This window comes from Amphibalanus amphitrite, unplaced genomic scaffold, assembly GCF_019059575.1.
Source record: "Amphibalanus amphitrite isolate SeventyFive unplaced genomic scaffold, NRLGWU_Aamphi_draft 000363F_arrow, whole genome shotgun sequence".
In the NCBI taxonomy this organism is placed as follows: Eukaryota; Metazoa; Arthropoda; class Thecostraca; order Balanomorpha; family Balanidae; genus Amphibalanus; species Amphibalanus amphitrite.
In genome coordinates, this window is record NW_024881857.1 from 194686 (window position 1) to 215489 (window position 20804).

The 20804-nt window shown below is 52.6% G+C and overlaps 1 protein-coding gene across 2 annotated transcripts in view; it reads right to left on the reverse strand.

Moving 5' to 3' along the window:
- Positions 1–20804, reverse strand: part of LOC122389588 (nesprin-1-like) — a 110466-nt gene that overhangs the window by 52765 nt on the left and 36897 nt on the right. For both annotated transcript variants that reach the window (XM_043381760.1, XM_043381759.1), the window contains exons 8-37: positions 20464–20614; positions 19591–19728; positions 19093–19209; positions 18226–18357; positions 17184–17351; positions 16712–16882; positions 16218–16419; positions 15801–15904; positions 15382–15495; positions 15069–15209; positions 14525–14689; positions 14088–14217; positions 13598–13791; positions 12503–12685; positions 12005–12136; positions 10774–10908; positions 9097–9311; positions 8744–8896; positions 8382–8490; positions 7815–8039; positions 7148–7427; positions 6613–6863; positions 6326–6418; positions 5845–6031; positions 4123–4259; positions 3368–3517; positions 2914–3036; positions 2421–2552; positions 1895–2094; positions 1419–1563 (exon numbers count right to left, since the gene is read on the reverse strand). In XM_043381760.1, coding sequence (XP_043237695.1) covers positions 1419–1563; positions 1895–2094; positions 2421–2552; positions 2914–3036; positions 3368–3517; positions 4123–4259; positions 5845–6031; positions 6326–6418; positions 6613–6863; positions 7148–7427; positions 7815–8039; positions 8382–8490; positions 8744–8896; positions 9097–9311; positions 10774–10908; positions 12005–12136; positions 12503–12685; positions 13598–13791; positions 14088–14217; positions 14525–14689; positions 15069–15209; positions 15382–15495; positions 15801–15904; positions 16218–16419; positions 16712–16882; positions 17184–17351; positions 18226–18357; positions 19093–19209; positions 19591–19728; positions 20464–20614 — 4777 coding nt within the window. The remainder of the gene's footprint in view (positions 1–1418; positions 1564–1894; positions 2095–2420; positions 2553–2913; positions 3037–3367; positions 3518–4122; positions 4260–5844; positions 6032–6325; positions 6419–6612; positions 6864–7147; positions 7428–7814; positions 8040–8381; positions 8491–8743; positions 8897–9096; positions 9312–10773; positions 10909–12004; positions 12137–12502; positions 12686–13597; positions 13792–14087; positions 14218–14524; positions 14690–15068; positions 15210–15381; positions 15496–15800; positions 15905–16217; positions 16420–16711; positions 16883–17183; positions 17352–18225; positions 18358–19092; positions 19210–19590; positions 19729–20463; positions 20615–20804) is intronic.

Below are 20804 nucleotides of genomic sequence, written 5' to 3' on the forward strand. Positions count from 1 at the left end.
ACCGAAAACGAAGAAATAATTTTCAACTTGGTTGCATGGCCCTTGCAGGGGAGTCAAGAAGTGAGTGGCTACCAGTGACTGACAAGGTGGTGACTGTGAAGGAAGTGGAGGACCTCATCCTTACAGATCGTCGTGTGACCTTTCAGATGATTTTGCAACAGAAAGGTCTCAATGCTGGCAGTGCCTGAAAATATTATCAGCGAATAACTACAGACGATAAAGGAGTCAGCCCGCTTAGAAGTTCGTGTGCCTACTTTGTTCAAGAGAAAAATGCGTCTTGGCCCTTCGAAATCAAAACTAGGCCTTTTTTAGGAAATTGAAGACATCTTCGATAATTTGATGACTTGTGACGAATGCTGGGTCTATGTGCATGATCCAGAGACAAAAAGATGATCAAGAAATTTAAGCACAGCACATCTGTCCTTCTTAAAAGGCGAAGATGCAGAAGCCGATATGGAAGGTCAATGCTATCAGTGTTTTGGATCTGGCGTAGGATAGTCATTACCGACTGTCTTGATGATGGTCGGATAATGATAAGCAAGCAGCACTGCACACTTTTGAAGAAGTTGCGAGATGGCCTCAAGCAGAATCGCCGCAAAAAAAGCCAAAGAAAGATGTTTTATCCGCACCGACAGCGCTCCCGCCCATTCGTCCTGAGCTGCGATTGAAGAAAGAACATGATGTGGACATTAAATCCTACCGCATCTAAGAAATTCACCTGACCGGGTATTAACTGACTCTTGATTGTTACGGGAGATGAAGAATCCACAGTATGGCCGGTGATTTAAGGACAGAAATGACGTCATTGATGAGGTGGAGCAGTGATTTACGGGACAGTGCGAAGGTCCTACAATGACCGCCTGAGGCAGCTCAAGACGCGATGCAATAAGTTTTCGATCGTGTGTGGTGACTTGTAAAGGAGTAATGAACATCATGTAAAAAAATCAAATTTCTATCACATCTCATTCGTGGTGATGATCAGAACTTTTCGATACCCCCTCGTAAGAAGACAAGTTCCAGAATTATATATTTTACTCGAGTATGACAATCACAACATCAAATATTGAAAACTCCTCAGTGATAATGTTCCAAGTAGCATTATGCTGCCGGAAAAAATAATTATTAAATAAATCGATCATCAATTAAGCCATCGAAAATGGCTCAAGTCGCTATCTTTGAATCACTGGAGCTCGAGTCGCGCCCGAGTGTACACTGTACAGTACAGCCACAGCCGCGTTCGTCTGATCTGGGGCCACCAAAATTGTCAACCCAGACCGACGAGCGGCGGAAAACAGTTATACGGACTGACTAGTGACTAGAGACTAGACAAAAGACGTCTAAATCGTGCACGCGAGGAAACGCTGCCTTATCCCTCGCCACTGCCTCCCACGGAAGCCCGGCGGGCCGCGTATTCTCACCGAAGTGAGCTCCTGCTGCATGGCGGCCAGCGATGTGAGACACTCCCAGAGCGAGTCGATCTGGACCCGGTCAAACTCAGCCAGCTGGGTCTTCAGGCCGTCCAGCCAGCCGGTGAGCGCCGTCAGACGACGGTACGTCTCCTCCCTGAGAGCGAGAGCATTAGGACATTTGCGTCACGTAATGCGCATCAAGGAGGGTTCAATTTGCATGACACACATGCCATGCGATATAACCGCAATAAGAACATGTCCCAGTTGACGCATGATTGGTGTGCGTACGTTGGTTGCGCCGTTATTGAAGACGGACAAGCAGAACATAACGGAAATGACACAGCTTGCTAATCGTAGCCAAATTGCAATGACTTATCCATAGACAGCATAAAACTATGATGTGCGAAGCCCCTTTTTCCCTTCTACCCCGCGGTTCTCCCTGCCCTTCCACCTCTGGTCTCCCTTTCCATCTCCTCGGCACCCACCTCTGACTGGCAGCGTCGGCAGTCTTGGCCTGCCTCTGCCTCAGAGTCTGGTTCAGCTGGGAGACCTCGGAGCGCAGGGCAGCCACGTGAGACCGGAGCGCGGCGGCGCCCTCCGGGTTCAGCAGGTCGGCCAGCTGGTCACAGCGCTGCTGGAGGCCGAGCACGGCCGACTGCCGGCCGGGCAGCTCACTCACCGCCGGCTGCGGCAGCGCGGGACGGGCAGGGAAAGTTAGCGGGTGGGACGAGCCATGACTCCAACCGACACTCGATAGACACACCGTTCTGGCCAAGGAAGTTCACGTGCTTTAGAGTTGGTGAACAACCGATTGATCTTGAATTTGTGTGCAGCCTGCTATATAAAGAGCGTTTTTGCTTTCGCACCATTAACCAGTCACTTTTGCTTTTGCACTCAGATTTTCCCATAAATCATCGCTGCAGCGAAGTACACAGCACTCACATACTTGCCTACCTGACCACAGCACTACACTAGGACCATAATTTAAACTTCAAAATCACTCTCTCTGACCTGCAGTGTATCCAGCTCCTGGCTGGCGTCAGGAACGTCTCCCTCGGCGGGCACTGCGGCGCCCACCTCGTCCAGCCACTGACGTACTGAGGACAGCTCCGTGTGCACGTCCCTCAGAGCGGTCACCAGACTCTGGCGGACGAGGAACAACGGTCAGCGACGCATCATTGGGAATATGGGAGTGATTGCTGAGCCGGGCCATCGAAATTGAAAGAAACATCATAGCTGACCGACTCCGGAAAGTGAGGTTGAGTGGAGCTGGACGCAGCGGCCAGCGAACGTTGACATTGATCAGTGAGCTGGAAGGTAAGCATAAGAGTCTTGCAAATTACCCCAACTTCACAGCTTTAATTTGGAAGTTCAACACAACAGCAATAACGGAAGGTCAGGGCGTGCTCATGTACGCGTGTATAAGTCGACAATTAATTAAACAGCTGGACAGCATTTTGGAATCCCCGCATCCCCAGTCACTGTCTCTTGTTCAGTCACCTACCTGCATCTGCTGCACCCAGGCGACCGATGTCTCTCGGACCTTTGTCCAGCGTGTGACCAGCGAGTCGGCCTGGTCCGAGACGTTAAACACCTGAACCATCTGGGCACTCTCGTCCACTATCACCTGAAAACAACGGTGATGATGATGATCATGGTGATGCTAATGATAATTATTCAGGTTTTAGAATTAGAGTGGCAACTCAGCATATTCACCAGTTCAATGGCAATGACAGTCTAACTTGCATTCCTGCGATTGAGCCGAAAACTTCAGGGAGCTATACCAGATGGCTGTGCAAAATGACGTCCTCACGATCAGACATTGACGTCGTACACGTGGCATGTAAGCCCTAGTCTGCCCATGACAGACTATCACCATCCACCCGCCGCAGAGTATCTCTCCAGCCCCAAACAATACATGCTCGCAGCGCCAGCATCCACTGCAGTGCACCCCTCACCTTGACGGCCGGCTCCTTGTCGACACACTGGTCCTCAAAGTGCTGGCACTGCTGCAGTATCTCGGCGGCCTCCTCCAGTTGAGCGGGCCGCGGCAGGTCGGCGGCCACCTTCTCCTCTGCCCAGTCCAGCCACGGCACCAGCTCACCCACCTGGCGGGGCGGCACGATCAGACAAATGCTCAATGGAGTGACATGGTTGGCTTCCTAACCTTACCATGTCTCCCGCTTCCCCACCGGGCGTCTCCAAACGTTCCCATAGCAGCGCAGTCCAAGTCCCAAGACGAGCTCGTTTGCAAGATAAGTCATCATGTACAAACTCACAGGTAGGGCGCAAACAGCCGCGCCGAATACGCAGCCCTGATCAGAGTTTAGAATTGTGCCGCTGAAAAAGCTGTAGGAACTTCACTCAAAATCACAATAAAAAAGTGAGCAGATGGCGCCATGTCGAAATCACGCTGAGATGATAGCGCAAACAACTATATAAAAAAAAAAATGGACAACACCAGCAGCTCATTAGAGAAGCAGGGCCGCGCGTCCCAATTTCCAACTATCCGCACTACTGAGAATACAGGCTACACCGACCCATCTGGACGTGTCCAACTCTTACCTGTTCCTGGTAGGTGTGCCAGTGTTTGTACTCTCACCTGCTCCGGGTACGTGTACAAGTGTTTGTACTCTCACCTGTTCCTGGTAGGTGTGCCAGTGTTTGTACTCTCACCTGCTCCGGGTACGTGTACCAGTGTTTGTACTCTCACCTGTTCCTGGTAGGTATGCCAGTGTTTGTACTCGTCCTCGAGCACGGCGCGCTGCTGGGCGGCCGCCTCGCTCATATGCTGCAGCGTGTCTCCCAGGATAGCCAGCTCACTCCGGAACTGGCCGCCGTCGTATCCCTCTGTGGTGGAAGTCGGGCGAGCGCGAGTCAGTACCGAGGTAAGTGTGCGATGATACACATGGTGGCATGATATGTTGATTCTCTCCTCCCAGACGTCGTACATCAGAGTGATACGAGAGAAAGCAGACCGATAATTTCTTTATGCCCCATGAACGGCTTCTAGCCCAGGTCCAGGCTCTAGGGGTGAATGCAAAGACTCATCAGTGGATAAGGAGTTTTCTAACAGGCAGGCGGCAAAGAGTGAACGTCAATGGATCACTCTCAGACTGGGAGTATGTAACAAGTGGAGTGCCGCAAGGTTCAGTGCTCGGGCCTCTCTTGTTTTCCATGTTTGTCTGTGATGTTCCCGACCTCTTAAATTGTCATATCTCTATGTTTGCGGACGATACCAAGGTCTATCAAGTCATCAACGAGCGCGATGGTGAACTTCACAATCTGCAAGAGGACATCAACTCTTTGCAAGATTGGGCAAAAACAATGCAGATGATCTTTCATCCACTCAAGTGCAAGGTCATGCATCTAGGACCAACAAATCCTGGAAGTGAGTATACCATGACAACTATGGGTGGAGGCAAACATACCCTTGAAGCAGTCTGTGAGGAAAAGGACCTGGGAGTCACTATAGACATGAAGCTATCCTTCTCAAAACATGTCACTAACCAGATTAACAAGGCCAAACAGCGACATTTTCAAAGCCTTGTACAAAAGCATTGTCAGGCCCCACCTCGAGTATGCAACTGTTATATGGAGTCCCAAGTTCAAAAAGGACAAAGATGCACTCGAACAGGTGCAGCGGCGGGCAACAAGGCTGGTGAACGGACTGTCTCACCTTTCATATTCAGATCGCCTCAGGAGCCTTAATTTACCTACTCTGGAATTCCGACGGAAACGGTCGGACATCATCGAGACCTTCAAAATTTTGAAAGGCTTCGACAAGGTGGACTTCCAAAGAGAGTGCCCGTGTTGTCACAACAGCATGTTCAAGAACTCTCTCAGCCGTGTCACCCGAGGTCACGATCAAAAACTTCAAGTTCAGCATCAATTGGGACCCAGAAAAGCCTTCTTTGCGGCACGAGTAACTCAGACATGGAACAAGCTGTCAACCCACACCATCGATGCTCCAAATGTCGATGTGTTCAAGTACAGACTGGGGAAGGAATGGAAGGACCACCCTGAAAAGTTCAACTACAAGTTCTCATACTAATGATCATCGTGGCCATCAATGTATGGCCTCATCTAGCATGGCAGTCTACTCGTCTTCGTCAGAAGAAGAGGAGGCATCTCTTGAGTAAAGGGTCTGATTACTCGAAAGGGTACCTAATGACCTTTACTTAAGGTAAATACTTAAGGTAAATAAGGTAAATACTATATAATAAAGGTAAATACTTAAGGTAAATACTTTATACTGAGAACACGTCACACTCATTTGCCGAGATATCTTATGCGGTCATGAAAACAAAGATCAACGTCATCTCAATAAAGCAACGCATTCACACCACATCGTGAACAAAATATACGTTCTCATTAGTTTGTCATGTTCCATACCCCTCGAAAAGTGTCCCGCTCTTTCTCTCAACACCGTTACCTGACTGCAGCGTGTCCATGAGTTCGTTCAGCTGCTGGCGCTCCTCGGCGTGCTGCTGCAGCTGCTGGGTCAGCTGCTGCAGCTGCTGACGGCGAGTCTCCGGCGGCATGTCCAGGGTGCTGAGCCGCTGTTGACTGCGCTGGGCCGACTGAAGACCCAGTCGCACCGCCTCCACACGGTCGCTGACCTGCGGGCGGGTCAAGTCACAGGTCACATACAGAGCTCTCTGAAAGGTCACTGAACGTAAATAAAAAGTTGATCCGGGAGACTTGCACAACATTATTACACCAAGGCGACCAGAAGCGTCTCCCAATGGCTGAGCTTTCAAGGTGATCTCTTCACCTTTCACGGTTGACAGCAAAACAACCCTCATCGCTCCTACTCCACCAGAGTCCCAGGTGGTGACACAGCGACTGCAGTGTTGCGCCTCTAGACCAGCCCTATCACCACACATGGTCAAGTCTTCGCGCCCGTCGCTTACCTGCGCCCAGGTCTGCGCGGCACTGGTGAGGTTGTCCATCTTCTGTTGCAGCTGCTCCGAGACGGCGGCCACGTCGGCGTCACTCTCCTCCACCTAAGCAAGGGTGGGATACGCTCGTCAGCACACAGAAACGCCAATCAGGGAAGCAAAAGGGACAAGCCGACTACGGTCCAGACAACCAACAGACAATGACTGAGGACAATAACAGTTAGTGATATTCAATCCCGACGCACTTCATCAGGACACCAGAAAACTTCTCTCATCAGCCAGTGTTATTCATAACTCACCTGCTGTTTGAGCTGCTGGGCGGCTTCGGGCGCCAGCCGGCCGCCGAGCTGCTGGGCGATCTGCTGCAGCCGCTGCTGCATCTGGCGCGCCCGCTCCGGTTGCTGAGTCTGTACGTGCGCGGCCAGCTCGGCCAGCGCCGGGCCCGGCTCGGCGGTGTCGGCGGCAGCGTCCAGCGCTGATCGGTGTGTGGCCAGCGCGCACTGCAGGTCGGCCCGCCGGTCGGCCAGCTCCGTCCACAGCCGCTCCGTCTCTGACGGGTCGGAAGGAGAACGGTTAGACAGGTTAGACAGATGTCAGACATTAAACGACCGTCAGATGAGTCAGACAGACACTCCGATAGGGACACGGCATTAATTTTCTCCGAATTAATGCCTCTCCGCCGAATTAATTCTCTTCGCTATTATAGTTTCTCTGATATCGAAATTATAATAGCGACGTCTTTCAGTGACACGTACACTGAACGGACAAATAAAACAAGCTCAGTGCCTATCGCAACCTTTTCACACCAGCTGTGCCCTTGTCGCCCGCCCTTACCCGTAGCGCTGTCCAGTCTCTGTATGACCTCGGCGTTGCTCTCTGCCCAGACGAGCTCCAGTTGCTCCAGTGCCTCGGGCAGCAGTGCAGGCGCCTGGCTCAGGTCCCGGCTCAGGTCCCGGCCGCGCTGCACGGCCGCCAGCACGCGCGGCCGCTGCTCCTCGAGTCGCTGCACGGCGCGCTGCTGCTGCTGCCTGCTGTCGGCCAGCTGATCGGCGCTCTCCCAGACAGTGGGCACCGCGGCCGACTCGGCACGCGCCTCGTACAGCACGCGAACGATCTGACGGGGTGGGACAGGGGCGAACACAGGCGGGGTTAGCCAGCCGGGTAGTCGAGCTCAGCTGCAGTGTCTGTGCCGCACACAGATAGCGATAGCTATAATTGAAGGCTTGCAATGACACCCAGACTTCATTAGTCGCCAACACAATAAGACAGTATCTGCTGAGCCACTGAAAGACATCGAAATAAGTCATCCGATTCATTTAAAAGCATTTCATTTTTCATGTCACTACAATAATATTTGCAGTGGCTGCCATGCCGCTGACTCAAATAAGACGCACGAATAGTAGCAAAATCTGGAACAATCCTGAGATAACACCCTAGCAACCATCCCAGCGCCAAACCTGTGCCCTCCTCCGTCTAGCTGACGGCGCCCATCCGCACCCACCTCATCGATCTCGACTCTGTAGCTGTGACACTTGGCCAGTCCGTCCAGGCGGACGGCCGTCGTCTCCAGCCTCGGTACCAGCTCCTTGTATCGCATCACCAGTTCAGAGAGCTGCTGTCTCTGCGTCTCGGCCTCGGGGCCGGGCACGGAGGTGACCAGCGCGTCCAGGGTGGACACCAGCCAGCGCATCGTCTGCTTGCGCTGCGCCAGCTCGCCGAACACAGCCTGGGGAGGGAGAGGAGACTGAGTAAACGGCAGCGCAACGACCAGCACCCGATTCTAAGCATGTCACTGTGTCAAAATGAGACAGAATGGTGAATATAGTGATTATAATATATGGTTAGCCTTTACAGCTAACCTGAGTAGAATTACAAGAGTGGTCGACGCTATGAATATAGTCTAGGCTATGAGTTGTATCACTCGACCTGTCGTCAATAAGATTAGGTTTAAGCATACATATATCGCTCCTAGATGGGTGCCCCATGACCCCCCACCGGCCACTGGCATGTCCCCGTACCTCCCTCCGTCTCCCAGACTTCCCACCACCTCTGACGGCAGACCACCCACCTGGAACTGGTCCCTGGTGTGCTGCAGCTGCTCCGGCGAATCCACCGTGTCGATGTCCGTCTGCAGACTCTTCTCCACCGCCGACAGCCAGTCGGCCGTCTGCTGGCGCCTGAAACGAATATAGGAACGCTAGTCAGCCAGTCAGGCGAATACAGCATGAGTCGGCTTTGATGGCGTATCAGCACAAGCTTTATTTATTCCTCCCTCCCCAGCCTACTCTTGGCTGCTGGCACCGGTATCGTAAGTTGATACTCGTCCAGCGCACCCGTCCGCGCCCCGGCGTTGAGCTCCCGACCGACTGACCTCTGTTCGTACTCGTCCGCCGCACGCGACAAAGAACCAGGTGTGCAGCGTTCACTGACCTCTGTTCGTACTCGCTCCATCGTGCCGACATCTGCTCCAGCTGACTGCTGACGGAGTCGGATCGGCGCTGGAGGTGGCGCCACCGGTCCTCCAGAGAGCGGAGCTGGGTGACCACCTCCCGGTCCTGGGAGCCCAGCTGCTGACATGTCTCTCTGTAAGACGGACACCACAGTCAATTAGCTGGGTGACCACCTCCCGGTCCTGAGGGTCCAGCTGCTGACACGTTTCAATGACGTAAAACATAGCAGTCAGCACGCCAAGTCCCAGCAGCCCAGGCTGCTTTAGCCCAGCCTCCCTCCCCATGTGCCTAGCTTTGAGTCTCCTTCCCTTCCCCTCCCACGCTCTCCCGTACCTGGCGTCTGCCAGTTTTTCTCCGATCCGCTCTGCCAGCGGCTGGACGGTGCTGCGGTGCCGCTCGGCCAGCTGCGCCAGCTCCCCGCCGCGGTGGATGGCGTGGTCCTCGTCCGCCAGGTGCCGCTCCAGCTCCGTCAGCTGCTGGCTCAGCTGACTGAGCGTGGCCAGCACCTCCAGACGGGCCAGGTGCGCCGGGCCGCGCTCCACCGTCCGCTGCCAGAGGCAAGCCAGAGTAACAAAACAGAGCAGAGCACAGGTGAAAACGAATAAATAGGCGGTCAGACAGGCTAGGGTGGGGCGGTGTGTTCCAAAGGGTTAGCGTTTGAACAGCAAGCATCATCTGAGCTATCTTCAAAAGAGTTGGTGCCCAAAAAAAACAAAAGCTAGATAGACATTACGCCGATCCGTTACCACTGACTCCCCATGATCCTGCGTCCATGCGAAAACCCTCGCAAGACGTGCTACACTTCCTTCCAAACATCAATGCCGTCAACCGCGGGACACCACAGATGTGATATACAGCAGTCACAGCCAGACTTGTAAGCGATTCAATTCTGATTGAATCGATTCTCATGAATCGCTTGAAAATGCCGACTCACTGTGATTGAGTCGGTTGAATCACCTCTTGTCACCATATGAATCCTGATTGAATCGGTCACACATGGCAACTGCTAGTGATTGAATCGGCAACTCATCAATTCAAGTTGATTGAATTAATAAAATGATTCAATCAACATGTGCTGGAAATTGAAGTTATGACCATATTTAGTACTATATTATGTAGAAATATATGTGGCATTTGCATCATAGTCACACACAATGCACTGCAAAATTTTTAGGTATTTTGTCAGTATTATAAATGCGCACAGCTATTAGTATTGAAAAAACATAAAAATTTTGTTTTAAGTTTTTAATCAAACTGTAAACGCAAAATTATACATAAATGTCAATGCATGAAGATGAAAAAATGAATGTAAAGTTTCTTTCAAGTGCCCTAAAATCAGTATAGTAATCAAGTTAACAGTAGCAGTAAGCAGGCGCACATTGCTCAACACACATGTTTTAGATACCATGTTAATCTTTATATTTTCAATACCCTGTTTCATCAGGACATTTGTGAGCAAGCATAGATTTAGTACTTTTCTATGTTTTTTGGTATTTTCCTAGTGTATTTGGTTGGTATCAGTTTCCAAAAATGTCTTAAATTGATATCACATATGTATATATTTTATATAACATCTTGATTGAATCGCGTTGAGTTAAATTATGAGTTGAGTCATTCCCTGAATCACTGATAATGGGATGAGTCGTGACTGAGTTGAATCACAAGGTCCATGAGTCGTGATTGAATCGCTTGGAACATCAGACTGTTTGATTGAGTTATGATTGAATCGGTCATTTCATCAAGTGAGTCGTGATTGAATTGATTTAATTTTTTTGAATCGTTTACAAGTCTGGTCACAGCTGCGGTGGCCCCTGTATCAGAGCGGACCCTGCACCGTCGTCAGTACCAGGGCTGCGGAGTCGGAGTCGGAGTCGGAGTCGGAGTGGGTCAGAGTCGACAGTTGTGACCGGAGTCGGAGTCGGAGTCGGACCTGGTTTTGAAAGCCGGAGTCGAAGTCGGAGTCGGAGTCGCCGAAAATCCATCGACTCCGCAGCCCTGGTCGGTACGCACCTGCCATCGGTCGTGCAGTCGGGCCACAGTGGCCTTCACTGGCTCCCGGGCCTCTGGTGGCAGCGACTCGAACAGCTCTCGGCCGCAGTCGCTCAGCTCGGTCAGACGCTCCGTGGGCGCCTCGTAGAATACTCGCTGTGGAGGGAAACCCGTGGTCAGTACGCGGTCACTCACAAACCGTCCGGCAATCTAGCCGCCTCATAAGCAAACAATTCCCCACCAGGCATTTTTGGTCAGGGAGATGTCATCATGGACGTCAAAATTGGTCATATCGGAGAGCAGCAAGGCGTTTTCGATTCGCCACTATAATAATTCGCCTGCAGCCTCTTTTCAAACACCGGAGATCGTTATCCCACAGTCTCTGTTCTAAGTTGTTCCATCCCGTCTACTGCCTTGATCATGAGACCCCCTTTTGCCGCCCCCTACCCTGTTGCCGCCGTCCTATCTCAGTCTCCAGAATCTCCACCCCGCAGGTCATCAGGCGCCGCCTCGCCATACCCCTCCCATAGTCTCCCCTATCTCAGTCTCCAGAATCTCCACCCCGCAGGTCATCGGGCGCCGCCGACACCTGTCAGACTGCGGCACGTGACCTAATGGTCCCACAAATAGACAATGCCCAGCGCTGCAAATCACCCACTGTCGGCGCGCCGCTGTATATTTACACAGGGCACCGGGTGTCAGACGGTGCAGGGGACACGGGAGGGCGACTCTGCCCCGGCGGCGTTCACTTTCACCACGGCGCAGCGGGCGGCCAATGAAAACAGTCAATGTCACGGGTCATGAGCGGTGACTGACGGACTGCGCTGCCGTCTCTGAGCTGTCAGCCGACCGCCCGGCCACCCAGTGGTGTGGTGAGTCCGCAGCGGCGTACGGAAAACGGGCTGGGATAGGGGGATTTTGACATTCCAACGACCGAAATAATTGTACAGTGATTCACAGTCTATGACTGCGACGGCACATCGCGGTCTAGAAAACGTTTCAAACAGACAGTTATAGACACACAATGGAAAAAAAATATAGCAACGCTACACCCCACCAAGCGCACGAATATAGCCCGCAACCATTAAATAAACATCAGCCAAAACGGTCGAATAGTGAGCTAGCGACTAATCCGGAATGACAAGCTAGTACAGACCCAGTGCATACCTGTCGGACATTTGCCAGCATCGGGCACCTGAATACAAAGCGTCACTGCTGCAGCTCCCCGCTGTACACTGTCTGCTGTACTTACCTTGTGCTGTTCGACGGCGGCCTCGGTGTCGGCGCGCTCCGTCAGCAGCTGCTCGGCCACCTCCAGCCACTCTGTGACGCCCCGCTCGGCGGCCTCGAACCGGCGCCACGCGTCAGAATAGCTGCTCAGCTCCTGGGAATATCACAGACATAATACAGGTCACCACTCGGCGGCCTCGAACCGGCGCCACGCGTCAGAGGAACTGCTCAGCTCCTGGGGACACACAAAAACGCACATGTCACGCCTCGAGCCGGCGCCACGCGTCAGAGGAGCTGCTCAGCTCCTGGGGACACACAAACACACATCAAGGTCAGAGCGGTTATCCAAAGCAAATAGTAAACCACCCAATCACCAACACTGTCTCCGTTCACATGTAGATTTCCGGTTCCTTCTAGTCCCAACCTTCCGCAGCCTATCTTTCCACTCCCCACGTCCTGCAGTCCCTACTCCTTCTCTCCCCGTCCCCCTACCGCATCTCTGCTCTCTTCTACTCCCCACCTGCTGCAGCCGCTCGGCGCCGGCCGTGAGCTCGGCGAACCGGCCACTGACGGCCGCCTGTTCCCGCTCCAGCTGAGTGGTGTCCAGGGCCGGTACGGCACGCGCCGCCTCCAGCAGACCCGACACGATCTTGGTGGTGGAGTCCAGCAGGGAGCGGCAGTACAGCTGCCGGGAGAGCACCGTCTGCCGGGCGGATACGTGCCGTCAGTGGGCAGTAACTCCGGGTGGACGAGACAGGGGAGCGGGAGGGGAATGGGAGGCTCGAATTGACACCTAGGCGAAATCAGATACCACGCTGAGTAAAATACAACACTTAACCCACGAGCCGCTGGGGGGGGGGGGGGCATAAAGTTGCCCCCCCTTTACGTTTTGTGGAATATCTCCGAAACCTGATGAGCTACGAGCGTGAAACTTGGCATAGCTTCAAATGAATACCTAGGCAATGTTTGAAGAAAGTTTGGTGGTTGTAGCATCTAAGATGACGTCACAGTGACGTCATAAAGTTTTGTCGTTTTCCGATATGGACCGTTTCTGATGACGCTGAGCATGAAACTCAACTGTAAATGAACTAGACAGGACCTGCTGTCATCCTAAAACAGCTAAGTACACTTCCATCTAGTTCCTTACCAATAATCGGCCCTTTATATTCGGTCCCATATACCTGATGTATCGTGAGGAAACTGAGAGTCGCAAATCTACAATTTGACTTATGACGTCACTGTGACGTCATTTCAAATGGGATCGACACCAAATTTGGACACAACCTCGGCTAGGTATTCAGGAAGATGTGTGCAAAGTTTCGCTTCTCTATCTCTTCGCGTTGCGACGATATCGCCGCGGAAGTAAAGGGGGGGCAACTATATGCCCCCCCCCCCCCCAGCGGCCGGCGGGTGGCGCGGAGGCCCAGCGGCCGCCGGGTTAACCAAAACCGAACCCAGAACATTAGGACAGGCAAGCTTACGCGAACAGGAAAGCACGAGGCCCTGAAAATGAAAGTCTAGTGTCTACACATGTACGTCTTCACGCCAGCAGATGCTACCCGAAATTCGATGCCGAAGTTCCCTCCCTGTTCCCAGTTTCCCCATATATGCGCACCTGCAGCTGGTCGGCCCGCTGGGCCACCTGACCCGCCTCGGTGGCCGGCGCCGGCCCGTCCAGCAGCTGGGACAGCTCGTCCAGCCAGGCGGAGACCTCTGCCTGTCCGCGGCCGGCCGCCGCCAGCCGGTCGGCCGACTGGGCGCACACGTCCGCCTGCTGCTGGCAACCCGCCTGGCCGTCCGACACCGACTCTGAGGAGCACGAGGGTGGGGTCGGTCAGGGGTGGCACATCACATCTGCGGTGGTACTTAGCTCGACGCAAATATTTTCATAATTTACAATACCTACGAATTTGATAGCGAAACGCAGCTTAAAATCACCACTAAAGGCATCAGATCTCTTCAGAAATCATAACTACGTCGACATTGCTAAATCATTCGGCAGTTAAGGACTCGGTCATTCTGTTCCGTCCTACCATTAGACAATCTGTCACCTCACGCAATGTGTCCATCTCCCCAGCTGCCGCCCCACAAGGCACCCGCCTCACCCCTGAGCTCTCGTAGTGTCTGCGTCATCTCCTGTTGTTTCTCCGGAGACACGTCCTCGCCAAGTAGCTGGATTAGCTTGCCGGCCGTCTTCAGGTCGGCTTCAACGTCGGGCAGCTCCGCCAGCAGCTCCTGAGGAGAGTCAAATGAGAAACGGAAATTATTCATGGTCAATGGTAGACGTGGTGCTGTGGAATGTTTACAGATTATAGTATCTCAACCAGGCACTTCAGCTGCATGATTGTCTCGATGGAACAATATTTTGTTCCGATTGAAGGAAATTAGCACGAGTCAAAAGGCATACAAATAGTCGGGTAAGATAAAAGCATCCTCATCTGCGCCTCCTATATCCTAATGTGCCCCCTAATTCTCCCCTCCCACTTCCCACTCCGTTCCACCCCTCTTTACCTGTGCCTCCTGTCTCCCTTCCCCTCTTTACCTGCGCCTCCTGCCTCCTGTGCGCCAGCTGCGGCTGTCGACAGTCCAGCGGCGCCGTCAGCAGTGCCTCAGCCGTCTCCGCCCAGCGCCGCGGCCGGGCGGTTGCCTCAGCAAACTCGGCCAGGCGCTGGCGGATCTGACCGCTCTGCATGTACCGCTTCACGTGCTGCCGACGGAGAGGGAAAGTCAGATGGAGGATTTACAGAATATGTATTCGACGGAGTCATAGAGCGTGGTCCGACGTGGGTTGGAAGGTCGGAGAATGGAGGTTTGATCCGGAGACCACGTTCATTATGCGTAAAAAACTTTGTTGACATAAAAATGGGCGACACCAGTTTGTAATGAAAGCTGTGGTGGGACGCTGAAGTACGAAAGATAAAGAGCAAGGGACCCAGCCAGCATACACTTCTCCATGTACCTCACTTGCACATCCTGCACCGCATGTGATGCATAATTTCACGCAGGGGCTTAATTGTTAGTGCGTTACACCGCGGATGTCCAAACAAATCATTAAGGTCAGCGGTCACCATGAGTCTGGCACGTACCTTGAAGAGCTGCTGCCAGCGCGTCTGTAGTTGCTGTAGGGCGTTCTGCACCTCCGCAGCCACGTCGTCCTGGCAGGCGGCCGTCAGGAACTGGCCAGAGTCCTCCGTCTGTTGGTACCGCTCCGACCACGATGGAAGGTCCTGCGGGAACAAGAGAACACGTCAGACGCTTGACAAACATGACGCTCGGCGTGAGTGATAAGATCGAACAAGATGCTCAACAATGAGACCTATGCATTGCTGCGGTATTTACGGAGCTGTTGCCAAATTGTTCCCTATCCCATCTCCCTCCCAGTTTTATCTGCCGACCCACCTGGAAGAACTCGAGCTTCTGTTCTTCACTCTGTGTCACCATTGTTTCAGCACTGTCCATCCACGAGCTGAGAGCCTCACTGCCCTGAGAGAACTTCTTCCAGCAGGACAACACCTGGACATAAAAACGATGCGGTCAGCTTAACGTGGTCGCTGCCGTTGTTGCCAGCGATTACTATGGCAAGAGATATAACGATACGATAATTAGAGGCAAAATTCAAATGATACGATAACGAGACGGAAATTGGCTAAAATAAGGATTTTTCTCCTTGCCCTTTACGCCACTACTGCGTCGAAACGTCATAAACTGACATTTTAGTCAAATATCCCGTGTTCACGCGGTACACTCCAGACCGGTGCCTTTTACGGACAAAGAAAACTTAAAGAGAACGTTGTCAACAGCCTGTCCGCCAGCCTCACCTCCTCGAGCATGGAGCGGAGACACTGCAGCTCCACAGATACGGAGCGCCACCGCTCGCCGACCTCGTTGATAAAGTGTACCACCACCTCCTTCTCTTGGGGACCTGGCGAAGACAAAGCCACAAAGAGCCAGGTCAAAGGCACTGAGACACGCCTCATTCATGACGGTTCAAACGGTAAGAACCCGTATCGAACACCAAAATGAATAAACATTATAAATAAACAAACAAATGAGCTATATAAACGTGAAGTCTGCGACAGTTGATGGCCGTTGCAGCAGCTGCAAAATAATTATCAGCTTCGAATACTAATGTACAAGCCAGGAAACGAACATTAGTTGGCCCTTCTCGTATAATTTAACCTGTACGCTTGAGCTAGATCATACCTGCGTCAGACAACTACGCTAGACTAACTTACCGACGCCGCCCTCCTTGACGAACGCGTCTGCCACCTGTTTCATCTCGATGAAGGCCTGCTCGAACTCATGGAACACGTTGCGGTCCGAGACGAACGTCTGGTACTCGTGCAGCATCTGCTCGACGCGCGGCTGGCGGCCCAGCTTCACCGTCCAGGCACGCACCCGGCCCTCCATCAGGATCAGGAAGGCGATGATGCAACACTGTGAGGAGAACGGAGACATTTCGTCAGGCAGAGACACGGACTAAACACGCACAAACACACACTCAAAAACACAAACAAAACACTAAAAGCGAACAATAAAAGATGACAAGCAGAAAAACGGAAAGCTGAAAATGATGCAGATTATATATAGCACTTACCAATTCAAGGTATTCGAAAAAAAAATCGTGCACAAAGTTGGCGCTCCTGAAGAAGGTTATTACTTTGTCATCCACCAAGACTGTCACCAGTCATACCACCCACGACCCTAGCGACCCACTCTTTTCACTGACCCTGTGCTCGAGGTACTTGAGCCGCACCCATCGCCGGTGGGCCTGGCCGCGCACCGCCTTCAGTCGTTTGTCGATGTGCGCCAGCTGCTGCGGCGGCAGCTGGGCGGCTGCGGGCAGCTGCGCGCCGCGCCGCAGCTCCGCCTCCACCCGCGGCAGCTCGCCGAAAAATGACTGTCAGAGAGGAAAGATGGCGTCAAAAAATGGAAAGGAGGTCGGAGAGACACTACCATTTCGATAACCACCACCTACCACCTTTTCTAACAGTCATCGCAGATTTAAGCCCGTGAGCATTCAAAGCCAAAGCACATGTTACAAAACGTTTGGTGGCTCATAAACACAAAAACCTCGGAAATATCATAATTTAGCAGGCGTTTGAGTAAGAAATCAATCAAATCCTTGCCCACACAAATCGACATGAATGTTAACGCTAAAATGACTAACTGGCTGCGGTGAGCCGGGGAGCCGGCCGTACCATGTGCTCCTCGAGGCTGGCGGTGAGCAGTTTGGCGGTGCGCTCGTCGGCCTCTGTGGGCGCGTCGTCACCCGCCTCCAGGAACGTCTCCGCTCCGGTGATCCACTGAACAACCGAGAGCAGCGGCTCGGGTAGCCGAGAGTCCAGATGGCTCTGCCACTCACTCAGCTGTCGGGGAAATGCACGCAATTACGAGCAGTTGGCCGAGGAGGAGGACCGGCTTTAGTTATCCGCGGTCAAACGCACACACAGTTGCATTTAATTATCATCACAGAGGGATGACCCATCGTGATATCAATGAGCCATAGAGTAACGCGCAATCAACCTATAAAGACGCCAGGAGAACAGCTGTTCTAGCTCATGGTAAGCGGACAGAACGCCGTAGTCCGCGACAGGGTTGTGCTTGACTCATGAGTCGAGTCAGAAATTTGACTCAACTCTGACTCAAATGAGTCAGATTTGAGTCGAGTCGGATAAAATGTTGAGCTGTTGAGTTGAGTCAGAGTGGAGTCGGACAAAAATATTAAGGCGTTGAGTTGAGTCAGAGTTGAGTCAGTAAAATAACTTTTGACATTGAGTTGAGTCAAACATTTAGGAACATGAGTCAGCTGACTCAACTTTCTAGAAACAAGCTTTTCATCCCTCCCCCGCTTAACAACTTCGCCCTGGCTCTGCTGCCGGATTTTTTTTTCATCCCGCCCCCGCTCAACAACTTTTTTATCTGAGTCAATTTTGAGTCAACTCACTTGACTCAACACAAAATTTGAGTCAAGTTTGAGTCGACTCATATTTTCATTGAGCCGCTTGAGTCATGAGTCGAGTCAAGGGAAAAAATCAGCTCCTTGTTTGAGTCAGAGTTGAGTCAGGGCTTTCTGAAGTTGAATGATGAGTCGAGTCGGCAATTTTTTTTAGTCGAGCACAACCCTGGTCCGCGAACTTGGTATCAACTGGCGACATTTCAGCCGCTCAAACATCGCGTCATTAGGTTTATAATGTTCAACGAAAATACGAGCCGCGCAGTGCAGTGGAGTTTGGCACTGACCAGCCGCTCCAGGGAGTTCCACTCCTCGTCCACTCGCGTCCACATGTGTCCGGGCACCGACAGCCCGAGCGTCTTCAGCTTCTCATAGCGCAGGTAGCGCTCCGACGCGTCATTCTTCACCGATTTAAAGCTCTGTGCACAAACACATGGCGTTAGCCATTGCGAAAAAAAAATTACCTAAACAATACGCAAAACGAACAAGAGACAACCACAGACAGCTGCAAACTAGGCCACTCGGTGACCGTGCAGCTGTAACTAAATCAGTTTCAACGTGAGCACTTTTTTCAGAAATGAGGTCCTAATCACGATGCTGACAAAATACTTATAAAGCACCTCGCCAGAAAATAGCCCTCTTCCAACCTTCTCTCCCCCCCCCCCCACACACACACACTGCTATCAGCATCAGACAACTGCGTGCCCTTAACCTGTCCGGTTGAGGTCAAACAATGTCTACGCATCGGACCCTAAATAAACACATAGGCTCGGGCTGGTCGGCAGCGGATCTAAAGAGCTGCTCCGCCGCAGCCACTGGTTCAACAAACAGTCCGCGCGTTAGGTGAATAGCGATGGTAGGGGTGATCGATAATCCCTTTCAACGTCGCCACCGCGTGGGCGAAGTATCATAAAGTGGTCCAGATGAGAGGTCATCCATGAATTCAAAAGTGAAATTTTCACCCCCACGAAAAGCATTAGCTACTTGTCAACTATTTGTCAAACAAAACTTCGCATTAAATTAACCACTGAAGATATTTTCCGGTTGATCAATTTTTCTTCCGTTCTCCTCAGTTTCAAGCAGCACCCACGAGTGACGAGGGTTACCCTGATCTGCCTCAGCCTCATCCACCATGGGCCCGCCGTCATACTCACCATAAAGTCATCCTGCTGGGGCGGCCGGAGCGCTGATAGCGCCTGTCGCGTCCTGGCCACCCAGTCGGCTATTTCGTTCACCTCCTGGCCCGGGGAGCGGGCCGCGCCGGTCGCCGGCTGGAACAGCACACGGAACAGCTCTGATCCCAGGGAAGCGTAGCATCAGTAGCAGGGCAGAACACCAGGAGCATGGCGGGAGAAGCGAACACTAAACAGAGCTACCGTGGAATGTAGGTAACGCTATCCACGTGGGCGAACACAAATACAAAGCTTAATTAGAAGGGATTGGACGGGCGGCTTGACTAGCTGAAACCGACATCTGTATTCACGATAAGACGTTCACTGCCACATACTTTTACTGAAGCATGCCATACGGCCTTACCCACGCAGAGAGTGCTAAACCAAAGATCAATAGCATCAATAACTGCATTCCTTACCGACCTTATTCATTCGGAAGGGGAGGTGTGGGATGAAGTGGATGACGAACGTCACACATACCTGCGCCACGGCCTTAGGGTCGGGGTACTTGTGCAGGAACTGCGCCACGTAGGTCATGATGGACTTCTCGTCCGGGTCCCGCACGTTCACGTCCTCGGCATCCAGCAGGCGCGCGATGCCCAGGTCCTCTTCAGCTACCTGGAGGTGACGACGGGGTCGCGCTGGGTCAACAGTCTCATAAAGGCATCTTGCTGTCGTTATTGTATAAATCGCACTAGAGGCCCTTTCATATCCAATGATTGCCCTTGGCGGCACCACAAAGCACCGCTCACCGCAGCATCCCATCTTATTTCCCAGGTCTGTGGTCACCGGTCACGACCCGGGGCGGCTGACAGCGCGGTCCGCTGCCCGGGGTCGGTGGGAGCCCGGCCACAAATCAGAGCAGCGCCGTCCGTGGCCCGGCCAACTCTACCGATGGCGCGCCAACAATGTGGCAGACATCTCTCTGTACACCCTCCCCCTCCCTCAGCCCCACGAGAGGGTCGCCGTCGCGCCCACGCCGGGCACCAGGTGGCCACACGGTGGTCAACAGGGGTCACTGAGTACAGTTTGTGCGGCGTGAAGACAGACATGTGACGACAGCGGGTACAGACGGTATGCGGCCAAAATACACGACACAGCCGTAGGCTAAGGTGTCCCTCGTTGCAAGGGTATAAATCTAATGCAATTTCAAGAGCACCGAGAATGGTGGGCAAACATATCCCGACAGTAACTGATTGTAAAGCACCATAGCAAATGTAACGATTCAGCCGCTGGCTGACATTTTGCAGAGACTTGTTGCGAAACAGTCCCATTTAAGTGGCGCAGTCGCAACACTGCGTCGTTGACAGTTAATAGATCCGTGCTACATTTAAAGATATAGCTGCGCCGTACCTTGAACACTTTGTCGAGTCGTTCCTGAGTGGCCATCCGTTCGGTGGCGTTCACATCGATACAGGTGGGGTTAATACAGTGGACGATGGCCACAAACGCCTTTCCGTCCCGCCACGAGCTGCCGAAGTCGTTAATGTCGATACCATACGACCTGCAACAAACGAACCGCAAGGTGTTAGGTCAAGGTAATAAAGCATATACAAATAACACGTGTGTGTGTGACATGCTTGTCCCGTCGTAGGATATCCAAATGCCAATCCTTCTGCACCCTGGCTCGCAACCTGGCTTCTTGGCCATCGTCAACCTCAGTCCCCAGGCCGGTGAGGACAGCCCAGATCACC